Genomic DNA, 17,319 nt, shown 5'->3' with positions numbered 1-17,319 from the left:
CTTCTCGCCCTTCGCATTGGCTGCTTATACCTACCGCCTCTACCTCATAGCTCCAATGGCTGCACAGCTTGGCCGTGAGTGGCAGGTCACGGGACGCCTGCCCGCCCGCTGTCGGCCGCGGTCTCTCTCATTGGCTTACTGGGAGTAGGTAGAGGCTAGTTGCTCCGGGTAACGGAGAGCGCTTCCGGGAGGTGCGCTTGGCTCAGGAACTGGGCAGGCGCCAGGGCCGCGATGGCCTCCGCAGCTGGAAGGAGTGTGGTGTTTGTCACCGGCAATGCGAAGAAACTGGAGGAGGTGAACAGGCGGGGCGGTGGTGGCCCCTGGCCGTTCTCTGGGGCGGGGCGGCTCCGTTGCCCTCCGGTTCAGAACAGGAGAGGCAGCGTGGTGTAGTGGCTAGAGCGTTGGACTGGGAGCTGGGAGATTCGGGTTGTAGTCTCCACTCGGCCATGGAAGCTCACTGGGTGACTTTGGACCAGTCACAGACTCTCAGCCCAACCCACCTCATAGGGTTGTTGTCATGAGGGTAAAATGGAGAGGAGGAGGATAATGTAAGCGGCCTTGGGTTCCTTAAAGAGGAAAAAAGGTGGGATATAAATGCAATAAATAAATACATAAATTAAACACACCAGCAAGTTAGTTCGTGATTTCTAACAATGGGTTCATTACTTCGAATGGCGAACTTGGTGGCCCCCTGGCAGGTAGTAGGGGCCTCCTGCGGGCAAGGTTGGGCTTTCTTCTTACTCCCTGGATCCCCCCACAGAATGCATGCAGAAAAGCATTGGTTTGCCAATGACAAGAAATAAAGGACCGTCAGTTCTTGCGCAGCCCAGGCCTGGGTAATTCGTGCTGGCTGCTGCTCCGTTCAGGGGGGATGCCACTGGGTGAACCTCACATCTGCTCCGCTTGGCAGTGGAACCCTGGTCCATGCTGGAGCCTAATTGCTTCTTTCTCTGCCTTGCAGGTGATTCAGATCCTAGGTGACTCCTTTCCATACAGACTGGTTGCAAAGAAAATAGACTGTGAGTTCCTGTTTCTGTGCATTGATGATGTGTGCTTTTTGGATCCCACCATTTCATGCTAACCCTCGGCCTTTGCATTTTGCAGTGCCTGAGTACCAAGGGGAACCCGATGACATTTCTATCCAGAAGTGCCAAGAAGCCGCTAAGCAGGTTCTCTTTTCTATTCTTGGCTTCTAAAACAGTCTTGGGGAATATTAGGGAACTTAAGGTCAGAAGAAACTTAGAAATCAGTTAAAACTTCATGCTTTTGCGGAGCCATTTTACACATTTTGCAGCGGCAAATCTGTGTTCGCCAATGTTTTCCTATCAGATTTGTTCAGTCGTGTCCGACTCTTCGTGACCCCATGGACCATAGCACGCCAGGATTAGTGGTCTTCATAATTCAGGTTCTGCCTACTGAACATGGCCACCTGAATGGGAAGCATACAAGCTGGCTAGGATCCAGCTATCTTCAATCCCTTGGTGTTTGTCTTCAGCATTTAGTAATAAGTTATTATTTTGGAACATGGAGGTTTCCTTTTGGGCTGATATGGTTAGTATCAACCAACAGACCTGTTCTTCATTTGTTGATAAAATAAGCTAGTGGACCTCACAGCATCCTGTGGCAAAGAATTCTACAATTAAATCTTCCTTTGTGTTTAAAAAAAAAAAAGTTTTAAGGGGCGATCCTACACATGTTTAGACAGAAAAGGCCTACAACTTCCAGTATGCCCTAGCCAGCATGGCTGCCTGGGGCATTCTGGGAGTTGTAGGCCTTTTTTTCTGTCTAAAAATGCATAGGATTGAGCCCTTAATCACAATGCTTCAGGTTTTACTTTCTGTTCCTTTTCTAATAATCCTTAGCTTTGGGATCACATATCTGTACACAGAAAAGTGATTTTGACTGAATTTCCTTACTGTGGTTTCCCACACCAAATTGGAAGAGACTTTTTAAACTCCTCCACGGCAGGTTAGTAAAGTCAATCAAAATCTCCACTGCATGCCTTGAAGACTGGACTTGCTGCACTGGGGCCACTGAGTTGAAATCATCAGCTAGCTTTTTTGTTACAGCCCCAAGATGTCCTTCATTTTCTAACAGCGTGCACACGTAGTTAGAATTTTGCAGAATGGGTTATTAGAAATGTACCTCATAACACTGGGCAACAGACAAGACTGAATAGCCCATTTTGGAGAGATCTTTATGTGTTCTTCACAGTGAATGAGGGTGACAGAAAAATTGCCAAAGAAAATACAAAGATTCCATTCACATACAAAAAGTACTATGGCCAAATCCCAGGGTTAATGTGAAATTTCCATCTGTGTACATTTTGCTATGCTCAGGATGGTTGACCTCTCTTCAGCTCAAGATGACTTTAAGCACACAATCCTATGCCTGTTTAGACAGAAAGAAACTCCTACAACTCCAGCATTCCCCAGCCAGCCATGCTGGGAGTTGTAGGACTTTTTTGCTATCTGAACAGGCATAGGATTGCGTCTTAAGTCAAACTATTGATCATTTTTGTATTGGAACCTTCCTCCAAAGAGCTTTGTGTGGTACATGGGCATATTCTATTTAATTCCATTTAGCAGCTGTACAGATTCCCAACTGTCCTGTGCAATAAACATGTGACATTATTATTTCGGGATGAGGTGGTAGCTCTTACAAACTCTAAATTTGCTGGATGCAAAGCCTCTTTACAGTACTTAGGAAAAATTCTGTAAGGGAGCAATCCTATGTGGATCGACAGTCGCCTCTGACCCTGGGGGCGACCGCCTATCCAGTGCAGGGCGGAGGAGTAGTGAGGAGCAGATCTCCTCCTTGCTCCCCACCCTGCTTTCGCAGCTAGACGGCCGATTTCAGCTGTCTAGCCGTGTGACCTCAGAGCGCGGGAAACAGTGGCCAGATGACACACAGGATGTGTTGTTCTGGCATTTCTGACCTGCCTGCCCCGGCCTGCCCCCAGGAATGCCTTGTTTTTGCTGCTCTGCGCTGCTGTTATGTGTGCCGAGTGCAGGGCCAATCCACACTGCCTATGGGGTGGGGCGGGCGGGAGGGGGAGAGGATCGGTTCTCCAGGAACTGGCCTATCCTATGGCCGTCTAGCCACTGACTAGCGGCGATAGGATTGCACCCTAAACCAATTTAGTAGATTTTCATCTCTGTTTTGCCTCTGATGTTTTCTTCACTGTATTCTCTTTAACAGATCCAGGGACCGGTTATAGTAGAAGACACCTGTTTGTGTTTCACGGCTCTTGGAGGACTCCCAGGACCATATATGTAAGTACGAGTCAAGGCCTTTGTCCTGAGTATAGCTGATAACTGAAAATAATCAGATGTATTTAACAGAGTTCTTTGAACTCCGTGAGTACATTCTTCTAATGCTTACTTCAAGATCTGGGGATGAGGAGGGGAAAAGGAAAGAAAAATGTGATTGCTGCTCACAGGCAGTGTACAAAGAAAGTGTGTGCTGATCTTAAGTATGGAACATTGTCCAGGCTGAATTGTATGTTGCTATTTTGCATCGTGTGTAATTTGTCTTTATACAAAGGCAGATGGGGAGACAGGGGCCGCTCTTGCACTGTTCCATTTCATAATGCAGGTTCACATAATTGAGTGTCCCTCCATACAAAAGTTTCCACAGCATAAGAAACTAGATAGTGGGGGAAAGGGTTCTATTCTAGCCCTCCCTCCGCCATGCTAGTTTTCTGTGTGCAGGGATCGATGATGTATGAAGGAACATTCAGTCATGTGCAAAGTGGTTTAGCAGAGTGAGGACTCGCGGGGACACAATGTCGGCAGTTTTTATTAGCAGGATCATTGATGTCATCTGCCACCCCCCTCAGACTTCCCTCTGAGCTTAGCTGCAATTCTCACAGTAGCTGGGGGGAAATGAGTTTTCCCAGCAACAATTTATTGTTCTCTCTTGTTCCCTCATTGGGGTTGACTTGATGTTGAATGGGCAATGAAGACCCATTAGCTTTACAAAGACCTGCTCTGGATGAAGATGAAAACTGCGAGAACTGGTTTGTTGATATGGATCAGCACAGTTGCCTGCATTTTTTGAACTCTCCTTGTGGGTGTGGCTATGGGGACTGTCATGATGAGTGGCTGTACTTCAAAATGTACCACTGCATGTGAACCACCCCCACCCACCTCTTGAAGTCTGAACTAGTATAGCCTAGATACAGGTTTGCCACCTCAGTGAGAGTAGGTAAAATGCCGCTTTTATTGGATTGTCCAGTTTGAGTCTGCATTTTGAAACCTGTAAGGCTTTATATTAGATTAACAGCATCCTAAGCATGTTTACTGAGAAGTAAATCCTGCTGAGTTCAATCAGGCTACCCGCATGATTACTGTATTAAGGATTACAGCATAAGGCCACTTGCCCATAAATAAGGCTGCAGTCTTAGTAAGTCCCATTGAAAACAGTGGCACTTACTTCTGAGTAAGCATGTACATGATTGTGCTGCAAGACTCATTGAGCTCAGGAGGGTGACCATCCTTGGGATTGGGGCTGCATAGCTGAAATTCTAAAAATACTTAAGCACCCTTACCCAAGAGATCTTCTCTAGTGTAAAACCCTCACCTCCTTCTTGGCAGCTATGCAGCAGAGGGTTTGAACAGGAGCCCAGTTACTGCATGGGCATCTCTCTTCTAGGCTAACTACAGATTTAAGCATCGCAGCCAGGGTTGGAATTCCTTCCTAGACTGGTGGCTTGGCAGCGTGACATGAGAGACCTGGAGCTGCTGCAATACCCCCACCCCAAATTAATAGCAGCCAAAGGGGTTGGGATAGGATCTGTGGGGGAGGCTTTTTAAAAACCCGTTCCCAGGAGAAAATGTACAGATACCTGCATGATATTTATTTATTATAATGGGCAATGTTCCTTCCATGGGGCAAATAGCAGGTGTGAGGATAAGGAACACTTTTTAGTTGAGAAAAGTACATGGGAGGAAAAGGGCTAACTTCACCCACCTCTGACATTGTGCTCTTGATCCAGGCCTCTGTTATTATTTTGTTAAAAATGGGGAGATCTGCGATTGTTTGTTTTTAAATAGTTTAGTTTAGCCCCAGTCACCCATTTTTCTGTCTTTTATCCATCCCTGCCCTCTGACCACCTGATGCTTAGCAAAGATGTTCATTTTTCTGGGGGAAATTGAATTGGAATGCTTTCCACTGACCTAAATTGATTGGGATATGATTTAGAATGTTTGATTAGTGAATAAAACTAAAAAAATACACTATGCTAATTTTATGTGCTGTATAAATATCTCAGGAATTTTTCCAACGGTGAAAAGGAGTTGAAATGGAATATTTGATTGGGAACCCCTCCCAGCCCCCAGCACATTTAGACTGCAATCCTATACTTGGGAGAAAGTCCCATTGAACTAATTAACCTGGTTTGGATGACATGTTTGTCCTGGGTTATTTAACCCATGATGAGCCACAGTGCCCATGGGCACCAAGTTGAATATCCAACACCTGCTTGGGGGTTGTGTTGTGCAAACCCAGTGAGCATGGGTTATGCGAGGGTTGTTTAACCCTTGGATAACACACACTCACTGGGTTCACATGACATGAGAATCCCTGAGTGGGATTGCATATTCAAAATGGCAGCTGCACAAGTCTCGCATGCACCACAGCCTCATCATTAAATAACGAAAGATGGGCTGTCGTGTCATGCAAACAGCCCCAATAGAGCTTCCATTTGAGTAAAGATGTGCAGAATTGCACTGGTAATGTGGCTTAAATGTCATATTCAAATCTTGCATTGGGATATTTTATTGGAATACTTGTAAATATATTAAGACAACTCAGCAACATATACTTTCTTTATCAGAAGTGCCTGCGTGATTCTAAAAATAGTTTAACAAAACAATCCAGATGTCTTTAGAAACTGATGGTACACTGAAGGGCAAACTTCACCAGGGTCCTCATTAGCCATGACCTAGATTGCTCCCCTTTGCATCTTTTAGGCATGGTATAGTTACAAGTTGATTTCTCTGTATAAAGAGTGTTTACACCAGAACCAGCGGTCTTAAGTCACTTGATCTGGCATGACAAGTATCAACTTCTATTAGGCAAGGACACATTCAAACAACTTATTAACACAGGATTATCTTGGAGAATCACCTCACAGAGAATTTACAGTGCCAAAAATTAAGCTGTCTTAGGAGACCATGAGTTTAAATTCTTGTGTCCTCTAGTTAACTTTTTCTTGACTCTTAGGGGTGTTTTCACATAAGGCTTTATATTGTGCGCAGGTCCTTTTCATGACGTTGTCAACCTCCAGTGCTTCCCTCATTGTTTTTTAGGTTTGTTCCACCATTTTAAAAACCGCTGAAAATGCAGTAACAAAAAAAACCTGCCAAAAAACATATCAAAGAGGTGGTGTAATTCAAGAATTGTGCAATATTTTAGAAATCTTGCAGCGCCATCTGCTGGCTGAATAAATGAAACATATTGAATGTGCCCACAAAGGCACCTGAAAAACAAGGGGAGAGGGGAAGCGCGTGTTGCTATGCCCATTGTAAACCCGCAAACACTCTGGAAGACAAAGGCCCGGTAAGTTTGCGGGATTTTTCCATAATGTAGAGAAGCTCTAGAATGTCCTTAGATTTATTTTATTAGCTTGAATAATGTTTATCCTGCAATTCAGCTGGGAAAGGCTCCCAAAGTGGCTTACAAACATCAACAATAAGACAGTCCCTGCCCTCAGCACCACACAGAAGGGATTCAGGGGGAGGAGGAAAAAAGCTAATGCAGGCACTAGTTCTTAGTTACAAAGTTCTTGTAACCACCAGCTGGAACAGAAACAGTTCAAGGAGAGGAGGAGCCAAAATGTCCTAGTCTCTCATCCGATGGGAGTGGCCCTGCTTTCCTTCTCTCCCTCGCTGCAGCCTGGTAGAATGGCTGCTGCCAGGTCAGTGGACTTGCACCTAAGATTGCCAGGCATGGCTGATTTTTTCCTGAGTGCTCTGAGGGGACAATAAACACTCTGTCCAGAAGTAGCTTTAGATGCTGCTTATTTTTAATCCTGTTAGAGTGAAAGAATCCAAAATAAACTCTTTTTCTGTTAGACAGAGCTCTGGCTCAGCATTTGTTTGGGTTGCCTGGAAGTTTAGTAAGGCAGAGAACAGCTTAAGCAAAACCAAACGTGCAATTGCTATTAGTTTTGCTGGGGAAGAATTTGCAAAGTTCACTACTTAAGTTTAAATTCAGTTCAGTTCATGCGATGTGAGAAGGGCCATCTTTCAGGTTTAGACAGAACTTGGATGATAAATTAGTCGCCCAGCTGGCTCTTTTTTCCTCCTACTTAGTGAGGGGAAAGGTTGTTCAGTTGGTCAGTCGTGTCCCACTCTTCATGACCCCATGGACCATAGCATGCCAGGCCTTCCTGTCCTGCTCTCTCTCCCGGAGCGTGCTCAAGTCCATATTCATTGCATCGGATATGCTATCTAGCCATCTCATCCTCTGCTGTCCCTTTCTCCTTTTGCCTTCAATCTTTCCCAGTATCAGGGTCTTTTCCAGAGAGTTTTCTCTTCGCATTAGGTGGCCAAAATATTTCAGCTTCAGGATCTGTCCTTCCAATGAGCACTCAGGGTTGATTTCCTTTAGGATGGACTGATTTGATCTCCTTGCAGTCCAGGGGACTCGTAAGAGACTTCTCCAGCACCACAGTTCGAAAGCATCAATTCTTCGGCGCTCAGCCTTCCTTATAGTCCAGCTCTCACAGCCATACATTACTACTGGGAAAATCATAGTTTTGATTAGACAGACCTTTGTCGGCAAGGTGATGTCTCTGCTTCTTACTATGCTGTCTAGGTTTGCCATAGCTTTCCTCCCAAGGAGCAAGTGTCTTTTAATTTCATGGCTACAGTCACCATCTGCGGTGATCTTGGAGCCCAAGAAAGTAAAATCTGTCACTGCTTCCATGTCTTCCCTGTCTATATGCCAGGAAGAGATGGGGCCAGATGCCACGATCTTCGTTTTTTTACTGTTGAGTTTCAAACCAGCTTTTGCACTCTCCTCTTTCACCCTCAACAAGAGGCTCTTTAGCTCCTCTTCGCTTTCTGCCATTAGGGTGGTATCGTCTGCGTATCTGAGGTTGTTGATAATTCTCCCGGCAATCTTAATTCCGACCTGTGATTCAACCAACCCGGTGTTTCTCATGATGTACTCTGCATATAAGTTAAATAAGCAGGGTGACAATACGCAGCCTTGTCGTACTCCTTTCCCAATTTTGAACCAATCGGTTGTTCCATGTCTGGTTCTTACTGTTGCTTCTTGACCCTCGTACAGGTTTCTCAGGAGACAGGTAAGGTGGTCTGGTACTCCCATCTCTTTAAGAATTTGCCAGAGTTTGTTGTGATCCACACAATCAAAGGCTTTAGCGTAGTCAATGAAGCAGAAATAGACGTTTTTCTGGAATTCTCTTGCTTTCTCCATGATGCAGTGAATGTTGGCGATTTGATCTCTAGTTCCTCTGCCTCTTCGAAACCCAGGATGTACTTCCGGTAGTTCTCGGTTTGCATACTGCTGAAGCCTAGCTTGTAGGATTTTGAGCATAACCTTGCTGGCATGTGAAATGTTTGAACACTCTTTGGCGTTGCCCTTCTCTGGAATTGGAATGTAAACTGACCTTTTCCAGTCTTGTGGCCACTGTAGAGTGTTCCAAATTTGTTGGCATATTGAGTGCAGCACTTTAACAGCATCATCTTTTAGGATTTTAAATAGCTCAGCTGGAATACTGTCATCTCCGCTAGCTTTGTTGTTAGTAATGCTTCCTAAGGCCCACTTGACTTCACTCTCTAGGATGTCCGGCTCAAGTTCAGTGACCGCACTATCATGGCTATCAGGGACATTCAGATCTTTCCTGTATAGTTCTTCTGTGTATTCTTGCCACCTCTTCTTAATCTCATCTGCGTCTGTTAGGTCCCTGCCTTCTTTGTCCTTTATCATGCCCATCTTTGCACAAAACGTTCCCTTGAGATCTCCGATTTTCTTGAAGAGATCTCTTGGCTTTCCCTTTCTGTCGTTTTCCTTGATTTCTTTGCATTGTTCATTTAAGAAGGCCTTCTTGTCTCTCCTTCTATTCTCTGGAACTCTGCATTCAGTTGGATATATCGTCCCCTTTCTCCCTTGCTTTTCGCTTCCCTTCTTTCCTCAGCTACTTGTAAACCCTCATCAGACAGCCACTTTGCTTTCTTGCATTTCTTTTTCTTTGGGATGGATTTCGTTGCTGCCTCCTGAACAATGTTACGGACCTCCGTCCATAGTTCCTCAGGCACTCTGTCTATCAGGTCTAATCCCTGAAATCTGTTCCTCACCTCCACTGTATATTCATCAAGGATATGATTTAGGTCATACCTGAATGGTTTAGTGGTTTTCCCTATGTTCTTCAATTTAAGCCGAAATTTTGCGACAAGAAGCTCATGATCTGAGCCACAGTCAGCTCCAGGTCTTGTTTTGACTGACTGTATAGAGTTTCTCCATCTTTGGCTGCAAAGGACATAATCAATCTCATTTTGATATTGACCATCTGGTGATGTCCATGTGTAGAGTCGCCTCTTGTGCTGTTGGAAAAGAGTGTTTGCTATGATCAGCATGTTCTCTTGGCAAAACTCTATTAGCCTTTGTCCTGCTTCATTTTGTACACCAAGGCCATGCTTGCCTGTTATCTCGGTTATTTCTTGACTTCCTACTTTAGCATTCCAATCCCCTATGATGAAGAGGACATCTTTTTTCGGTGTTAGTTCTAGAAGGTGTTGTAGGTCTTCATAGAACCGATCAACCTCAGCTTCTTTGGCCTCAGTGGTTGGGTCATAGACTTGAATTACTGTGATGTTGAATGGTTTGCCTTGGATTCGTACTGAAATCATTCTATTGTTTTTGAGATTGTACCCCAGTACTGCTTTTCCCACCCTTTTGTTGACTATGAGTGCTACTCCATTTCTTCTAAGGGATTCTTGCCCACAATAGTAGATATGATGGTCACCTGAATTAAATTCGCCCATGCCTGTCCATTTTAGTTCGCTGATTCCCAAGATGTCGATGTTCAATCTTGCCATCTCATGTTTGACCACCTCCAGCTTACCTTGATTCTTTGATCTTACATTCCAGGTTCCTAAACAATATTGTTCTTTACAGCATCGGATTTTCTTTTCACCACCAGACACATCCACAGCTGAGTGTCCTTTCGGCTTTGGCCCAGCCGCTTCACTCTTTCTGGCGCTACTAGGAAATTCCCTCTGCTCTTCCCCAGTAGTATATTGGACACCTTCGGACCTGAGGGGCTCATCTTGGGCGTCATCTCTTTTAGCCTTATGATACGTTCCATGGGGTTTTCTTGGCAAGAATACTGGAGTGGGTTGCCATTTCCTTCTCCAGCGTACCACATTTTGTCAGAACTCTCCGCCATGACCTGTCCATCTTGGGTGGCCCTGCACGGCATAGCTTATGGCTTCACTGAGTTACGCAAGCCCCTTCGCCACAACAAGGCAGTGATCTATGAAGGGGAGGGGAAAGGTACATTAAATCAAAACAAGCTGAGAATAGCAGAGGTATGCTTCTGACCTCTGACTTGCTGGTGCTTATTCATACTGCAGGCCACTGGTCTGTTTAGCATAATCCACAGGGTTGGTTTTCTGTGCCTCTTCTCAGAAGTGAACAAGATTAATGAAGAGGACAAGGGTGTACTTGTCCAACCACCATTCATTTCAGTGTTGCAGGAGACCTTGGCAAATTAAGCTTATTTAAGCCCAGTCACCTCTCAATTGTATTGTATATGGGGGGGCTGCCTTTTCAGTTTTCCTAGAAACATCAGTTAGTACAAAATTCAGCTACTAGGCTACTAACTGGGATGGCTACAGGGATGTGGTGCTTAAACATGCTAGGACTTAAAGAGTTGCACTGGCAGACAGACTGTTTCCGGGCACAATTCATTTTGCTGGTCAGTACCTACAAAGCCCTGAATGGCTTGGAGCCTGACTACTGGGAAGACCACCCTTCCCTGCATGAACCATTTATTAATCATTGGAGCCCCTCCCCAGGGTCCCCCTGCCATCTGAGGCTAGGTGGAAGAGGGAGGCGACTTTCTCAGTTACAACCCCTCTTATCTGGAATGCCCTTTCAAGTGAAGCTCCCTGGGCACCAACTCTGGTGTCTTTTTGGTGCCTGGTGAAGACTATTTTTGTTTGCGCAGACCTTCCAGTATGTTTTATAACGCCTCTGATGGATTTACTGATTTTTAGGGCTGCTGTATCTGTACTTTTGCTTTCTGTGGATGTTTAAGGTGTCATCTTATTTTAAACTATACAATGCCCTAGAAGTGTTATACTGAAAGGTAACTTATACACAGATTAAATAAATAATTGACAAATACTATTTCTTTATTTAACAAATTATTTAGGTTTTCCTGCTTATTGAATACTATTTGAATGTTTTTATTATGTTTGTGATAATGAAGATTATTTGTACTTGACTTTTGGTTTCAGAAAATGGTTCCTGGAGAAACTAAAACCAGAAGGTAATTCAGTCATTGGTTTTCCATACTACTTGCTGTTGTGATTAGGCCTCTCTCCTCTTGGTGTGCTCTCCTGCTTCTGTAGAGGTTAATGATGCTCTGTTTTGCCTACAGTTCCTGCTAGCAACCAAGCACGCTTTCCCTGCAGTTCTGGTTCTGCCATGAATTCCATACCTGGCTATCAACTCTGCATTTCTCCTTATTCCCATTTTTAAGCTGTCAGGCTTCCCCCCACCCCCTGACAACTTTACCCTGGTGTAGAGTTCTAGTACCTTGTATGCTACTAGCTTCCCCTCCCCTCCATTGGCTATCAATCTGTATCAGTTTGTCTTAGCGGGAATTGCCTGAGCTGTTTATCTGTCCCTCTATTTCTGCTTTGAATTGTAGTTTTCGGTAGAGTGCTAGAAAGGTTTGTGACTTTAGCTGTGTTTCTGATTCAGTGCTAAGGCACCAGTTTGGCAAAAATGGCCCTAGTTTTCTGTTTGGACATGTATCTTAGTCCTGATTTAGCCATTACTTTCAAGCCATACATACATTCTGTTAAGACTAAGTCCATTTTTTTAGAAGTCCAAAACAGCTCCTCTGTCCCCAAAGCAGCAGTGCATGCTGGGATGGAGATGGAATGGATTGAACATCAAAGAGCACCAAGTGCAGGGTTCCCACAGAAGTGATCCCTATAGTCACGCGTTGTTGTTTGATTAGTGTGGCTTGGATGTGTGGGAAACTTGCTTAGGTTTCAAATCGTCTGTATTTCCTTCTTGGTTTCTACATAAATATTGGCTTGTTGAGTAAACTTTCCCCAGAAGAATCGTATGACATTCCTTTTCCTGTGGCTTAGGTCTGTACAAACTATTAGCTGGATTTGAAGATAAGTCTGCGTATGCTCTCTGCACCTTTGCCTTCAGCACCGGAAATCCCGAGGACCCAGTGAAGCTCTTCAAAGGCCGGACCTGTGTAGGTATAAGAGCTTCTGGCGTGTCTGCATTGGGCAAAAGATGGAGCAGTTGATGGGCCATGCTGGACAAATCAGACTCTGGCCTCTCTTGCCCTGCAGGAGGCCTTGAGCAGCCAGTTCAGTGAGTTGCACTGCTCCTGCTGCTCCTTGTCTTCAGCATAACAGCTGTAATATTTAGCACTGATGTAGCATGTTAAGAGTGTTCAAAGTGCGTCACAGATGTTCTCTCAGTAATGCTTTCAGCAGTGCTGTAAGGTGGGCCAGTATTATTAACCTCTGGTGCAGATGGAGGTAACGGAGGCTTAGTAGCTTGCCCTCTTCATTCTGGATGAACCTCTCTGTCAGGATGGGAGAGTGGCGTTTATCATAGTTGCGCGGTAACCAAAGCTTGCTTTTCTCTCTCTCTCTGTTGGGCTGGGAGTGAAAAGAGCAGCTGCACCCTTGGAGTGGTAGCACCAGCAGAAGTCCAAATAATAAGGGAAAGGGAGGGGGAGGAGGGAAAAAGCTAATGGGGGAGGCAGAATTGGAGCCTAGTCCAATGCACCCAAGGCTGCTGGCATAGCAGACCAAGAAGATATATTAATCCTAAGTGAACTTGCTTGGAAATATGTCCCACTGAAATCAATCACATCAGATCTACAGAGTGACATGGCTGTGACTTCCTTTCAAAGGAAGCTTTGTGCTTCCTACATATTGCTAAGCCATGCAATGCTTTTAGTAGACTCTAGAGGAATCTACTCTTCTTAGAGGAGCCTTCCCCAACCTGGCACCCTCCAGATGTGCTAGGCTACAATTCCCTTCATCCCTAGCTAGCATGCACACTGGGTGATTATGGGAGTTGTAGTCCGGCACATCTGGAGGGCGCACAGTTGGGGAATACCGTTCTAAGGGCTGTTCCATGCCTTTCTGCTATTATTTATTTATTATTTATTTATTTCATTTATATCCCGCCTTTTTTCCTCTTGCAAGGACCCAAAGTGGCTTACATTATCCTCCTCCTCCTCTCCATTTTATCCTCACAACAACAACCCTGTGAGGTAGGTTGGACTGAGAGTCTGTGACTGGCCCAAAGTCACCCAGTGAGCTTCCGTGGCCGAGTGGGGACTAGAACCCGGATCTCCCAGCTCAGCACTCTCACCACTACACCACGCTGGCTCTCACATTTCTGCTACATGTCACTATGCTCATTTGCTTGAATTATTTACCACTACCTGCTCTGCTGGTACCTTACTTGCTTCTCCATGTCTACTCTCTTCTTTTTGGCATACTCTCTTTTGAATTATGTAGGTTAATCTGTTGAAAGGTGATGAGTAAAAGACCTTGCCTTGGGTCAGGAGTTGGACTGCAATGCCCTCTGGTCCCTTCCAACCTTGTATTCTGCTGACAGCCTGGCTACATGTTTCATTCATCACACCAAATGTTGAGCTCTGAATGTTGAGAATCCTGATGCTGGAGAGGATATGAGGTAGACGTAGAGAGAGGCAAGAGCCACTGGTTGCCTTTCTCGTGTCATCTTTTAACAGCAATTTTCAGGGGGAGGAGCAGGCACAGTGTGCTACTAAAGGAGGTAAGCAAGCAGTGGATCGATGAGAAAAGGCAGCCAGCAGCTCTTGCTTCCCTACAGTCTCCTCTAGCGTTCTCTGCCTCTCTCTGGAATAGTTAACACATTCTCAACAGTCAGAGCCTGGCTTCCACATAGCTAATTTTGATCCAGCATAGCAAAATCTCTCTTGCCCTATGTATTGACTTATAGGGACACATAGTTGATCCGAGAGGGCCTAGAGACTTTGGATGGGATCCATGCTTCCAGCCAGAGGGTCATGATCAGACGTAAGTGGCTGCTCACCTTCTCATTATTTTGAATGGTCACAATAGTAAGGATACCCAGGCCAGTTTGTACACTGCTGTTCTAAAGAAGGTGCAATTTCTGTTCCAGGGAAATGCTAATTCTGCCCTTAAATGTTTGTGGAAATGTTTGTTTCTTCATGGAGCTCCAGTGGTAATTACAACACTTTGATAGCAGTGAAGTTGTAGTGCAGACGTACCCCATTCCAACACCACCTAAGGGAAGTACAGGGTGACCAGAATAATTCTTCCTAGCTCACTGTTTAGGCTGAGAGATGGGGCGCAAGTTTAATAATAGCATAATGGCTCTTACAGAAGTAGTGGGCTGTCCCAGCTTCTCTTGGTGGTGTTACATCTTCCTGTCTTTCCTAGGTATGCTGAATTGCCCAAATCTGTGAAGAACTCAATCTCTCATCGTTACAAAGCCTTGAAAGAGCTGTCTACCTATTTTATTCAACAGAATAACTCAACAGAGGTCACATCTGGTCCCAGTTAGCATTCCTGGATCTATGGGAAATTATGGCTTTTGAACAGAAAACTATAATTGAAACAGATCAATGTTTGCCTGTCTGCACAGATCATGTCCAATAAAGCTAATTTCTTTAAAGACATATGTGACTTTTTTTCCGATCCTAAAAGAGGCAGCATGTCAGATGTGTGTAGGATCAAGACTGACACTAGAGAAATTCACTGGAAGAGATACGCTAGAGGAATTCAAGATGTACTAGTATACAGGAATGAGGACATGAGGACAGATATCTAGCTGTTCAAATTCCAGGAAAATAAACACTGGATTGATGCTGTTCATTCGTGTGCTTACTTCAAAGATGTTTGTGGGTGCTACCTTTGTAAAAATAAGAGCTCGTAAGAAAAGTCAGTAGAAATTCTTCGAACAAGTATTACTTCAGATATATTGGCCATGCTCCTAATCACTCTGCAAGCCTGTTCATATATTTCACTTATTTATCATAAGCATGCTGACCTGGGGATAAATTCCACTGGACATAGTGGGACTTAGGGTGCAATCTTATGGCTGCTAGACAGCGGCTAGATGGCCATAGGATTGGTTGGTTCCCGGAGAACCACCTCCCCACCCCGCTCCCTCATAGGCAGTGTGGATCGTCCCTGTGCTCTGCACTCGTAAGAGCAGAGCAGGGGAGAAGGGGGCGTTCCCAGGGGTGGGGAGTTCGTAAATGCCAGTATGACACTTTGTATGGGTTGTCCGGTTTCTCCACCCCACACTCCGATGTCCCACGGCTAGACAGCTGAAATCAGCTATCTAGCTGCGAATGTAGGGCGGCTGGAGCACGGAGGAGACAATCCCCTCTGCTCTCCTGCCATGCATTGGATAGCCAGTCGCCTCTGAGTTCAGAGGTGGCTGACTCTCCCCATAGGATTGCTTCCTCCCTTCTGAATAAAGGTTGCAGGATTGCACTGCTAATTTGTTTATTTTAAAACAGCTATACCCCCCACTTTCTGAGTGCTCAAGTTGGTTTGTCAAAACTTTAAAACACAGTAAAAACATCAAGAATTTGTATTGTGCAGGGATGTGCAGTCTTTGCAGGGGATCCAAACTTCTTTCTCTGCCCCTACCCCTACCCCCACCTCCAATTTCCATTTTGAGCGCTGAGTATCTTTGCTTTATACTCATTCCTGTGAGTATCTTTGACTTGTTCCTGTCTAAATATATAAACTGGCAAATTAAATGGTTATCCTCTAATAGGGCATTTGCAATTCGTGATCAATTCGTAAAGTAGCAGTTACAGGAACTCTGGGGGAAAGCGACCATGTTGTACTTGAGTTCTTGGTTCTAAGGGAAGCAAAAGCTGAGTGTAGTCAAATGCGTACCCTGGATTTTAGGAAAGCTGATTTTAATAAACTCAGAACAATGATCACTAAGGTCCCATGGCAAGTGACGCTAACGAGAAAAGGAGTCTAAGATGGGTGGGAGCTTTTAAAAAAGGAAATTCTCAAGGCACAATCACAAACAATTCCAACAAGAAGAAAAGGTGGAAGACAACAAAAGAAGCCAATGTGGCTTCACAAAAAGCTTAGGGATGACCTGAAAACAAAAAAGGACACATACAGGAAGTGGAAAGAAGGCCAAGTAACAAAGGAAGAGTACAGGCAGATAGCACAGAATTGCAGGGATGGCATCAGGAAGGCTAAAGCTGAGAATGAGCTGAGGTTAGCAAGGGATGTTAAAAACAATAAAAAGGCTTTCTTCAGCTACGTGCATAGTAAAAGGCAGAGGAAAGAAATGGTGGTTCAGCTATTAAATAAGGATGGCAAAACGATAACAGATGACAAAGAAAAGGCAGCGGTGCTCAATTCCTACTTTGTCTCAGTCTTCTCCCAAAACAGGGTCTATGAGCCCCCTGGCAAAGGTGAAGTACAGGCTGAAGGGGCAGGATTGTAGCTTGAGATCGATAGGCATATGGTCAAGGAACACCTAATTACTTTGAATGAGTTCAAATCTCCAGGGCCAGATGAACTGCATCCTAGAGTAATAAAGGAACTGGCAGAAGAACTCTCAGAACCGCTGTCTATTCTCTTTGAGAAATCATGGAGGATGGGGGAAGTGCCAGATGACTGGAGGAGGGCTGTTGTCCCTATCTTCAAAAAGGGTAAAAAGGAGGAACCTGGGAACTACAGACCAGTCAGTCTGACATCAATCCCTGGGAAAATTCTGGAGCAGATGATAAAGGAATCCATCTGTAAGCACCTTGAAAACAATGCCGTGATTACTCGAAGCCAACATGGATTTGTCAAAAACAAGTCCTGCCAGACAAATCTGATCTCATTTTTTGATCAAGTAACCTCCCTTGTAGACCATGGGAATGCTGTAGACATCATATACCTCGACTTCAGCAAAGCTTTCGACAAAGTGCTCCATGATATCCTGATGAGCAAACTAGCTCAAAGTGGGCTAGATGAAGCAACGATCTGGTGGCTCCACAGTTGGCTACAGAATCGGACTGAAAGAGTGCTTATC

The 17,319-nt window shown here is 44.8% G+C and overlaps 1 protein-coding gene across 2 annotated transcripts; it reads left to right on the top strand.

Annotated features, from left to right (window-relative positions):
- The first annotated feature begins 199 nt into the window (after positions 1-199).
- On the top strand, positions 200-15,130 carry ITPA (inosine triphosphatase). 2 transcript variants are annotated; one of them, XM_084851131.1, is made up of 8 exons: positions 200-294; positions 962-1,019; positions 1,105-1,169; positions 3,202-3,275; positions 11,496-11,527; positions 12,363-12,478; positions 14,233-14,309; positions 14,697-15,130. In XM_084851131.1, the coding sequence occupies exons 1-8, from the start codon at positions 232-234 to the stop codon at positions 14,818-14,820; spliced, it is 609 nt and encodes a 202-aa protein (XP_084707257.1). In that variant the 5' UTR covers positions 200-231; the 3' UTR covers positions 14,821-15,130. The 2 variants fall into 2 exon arrangements, with proteins under 2 accessions (XP_084707257.1, XP_084707258.1); XM_084851132.1 differs by lacking the exons at positions 14,233-14,309; positions 14,697-15,130 and adding an exon at positions 13,449-13,643 and having other exon boundaries at positions 12,363-12,482.
- The last annotated feature ends 2,189 nt before the right edge of the window (positions 15,131-17,319 follow it).

This window comes from Heloderma suspectum, chromosome 4, assembly GCF_057233095.1.
Source record: "Heloderma suspectum isolate Gila_16-S chromosome 4, 16-S_ref, whole genome shotgun sequence".
In the NCBI taxonomy this organism is placed as follows: domain Eukaryota; kingdom Metazoa; phylum Chordata; class Lepidosauria; order Squamata; family Helodermatidae; genus Heloderma; species Heloderma suspectum.
The sequence above is the reverse complement of the archived record's forward strand: the minus strand, read 5'-3'. Positions and strand labels throughout refer to the sequence as shown.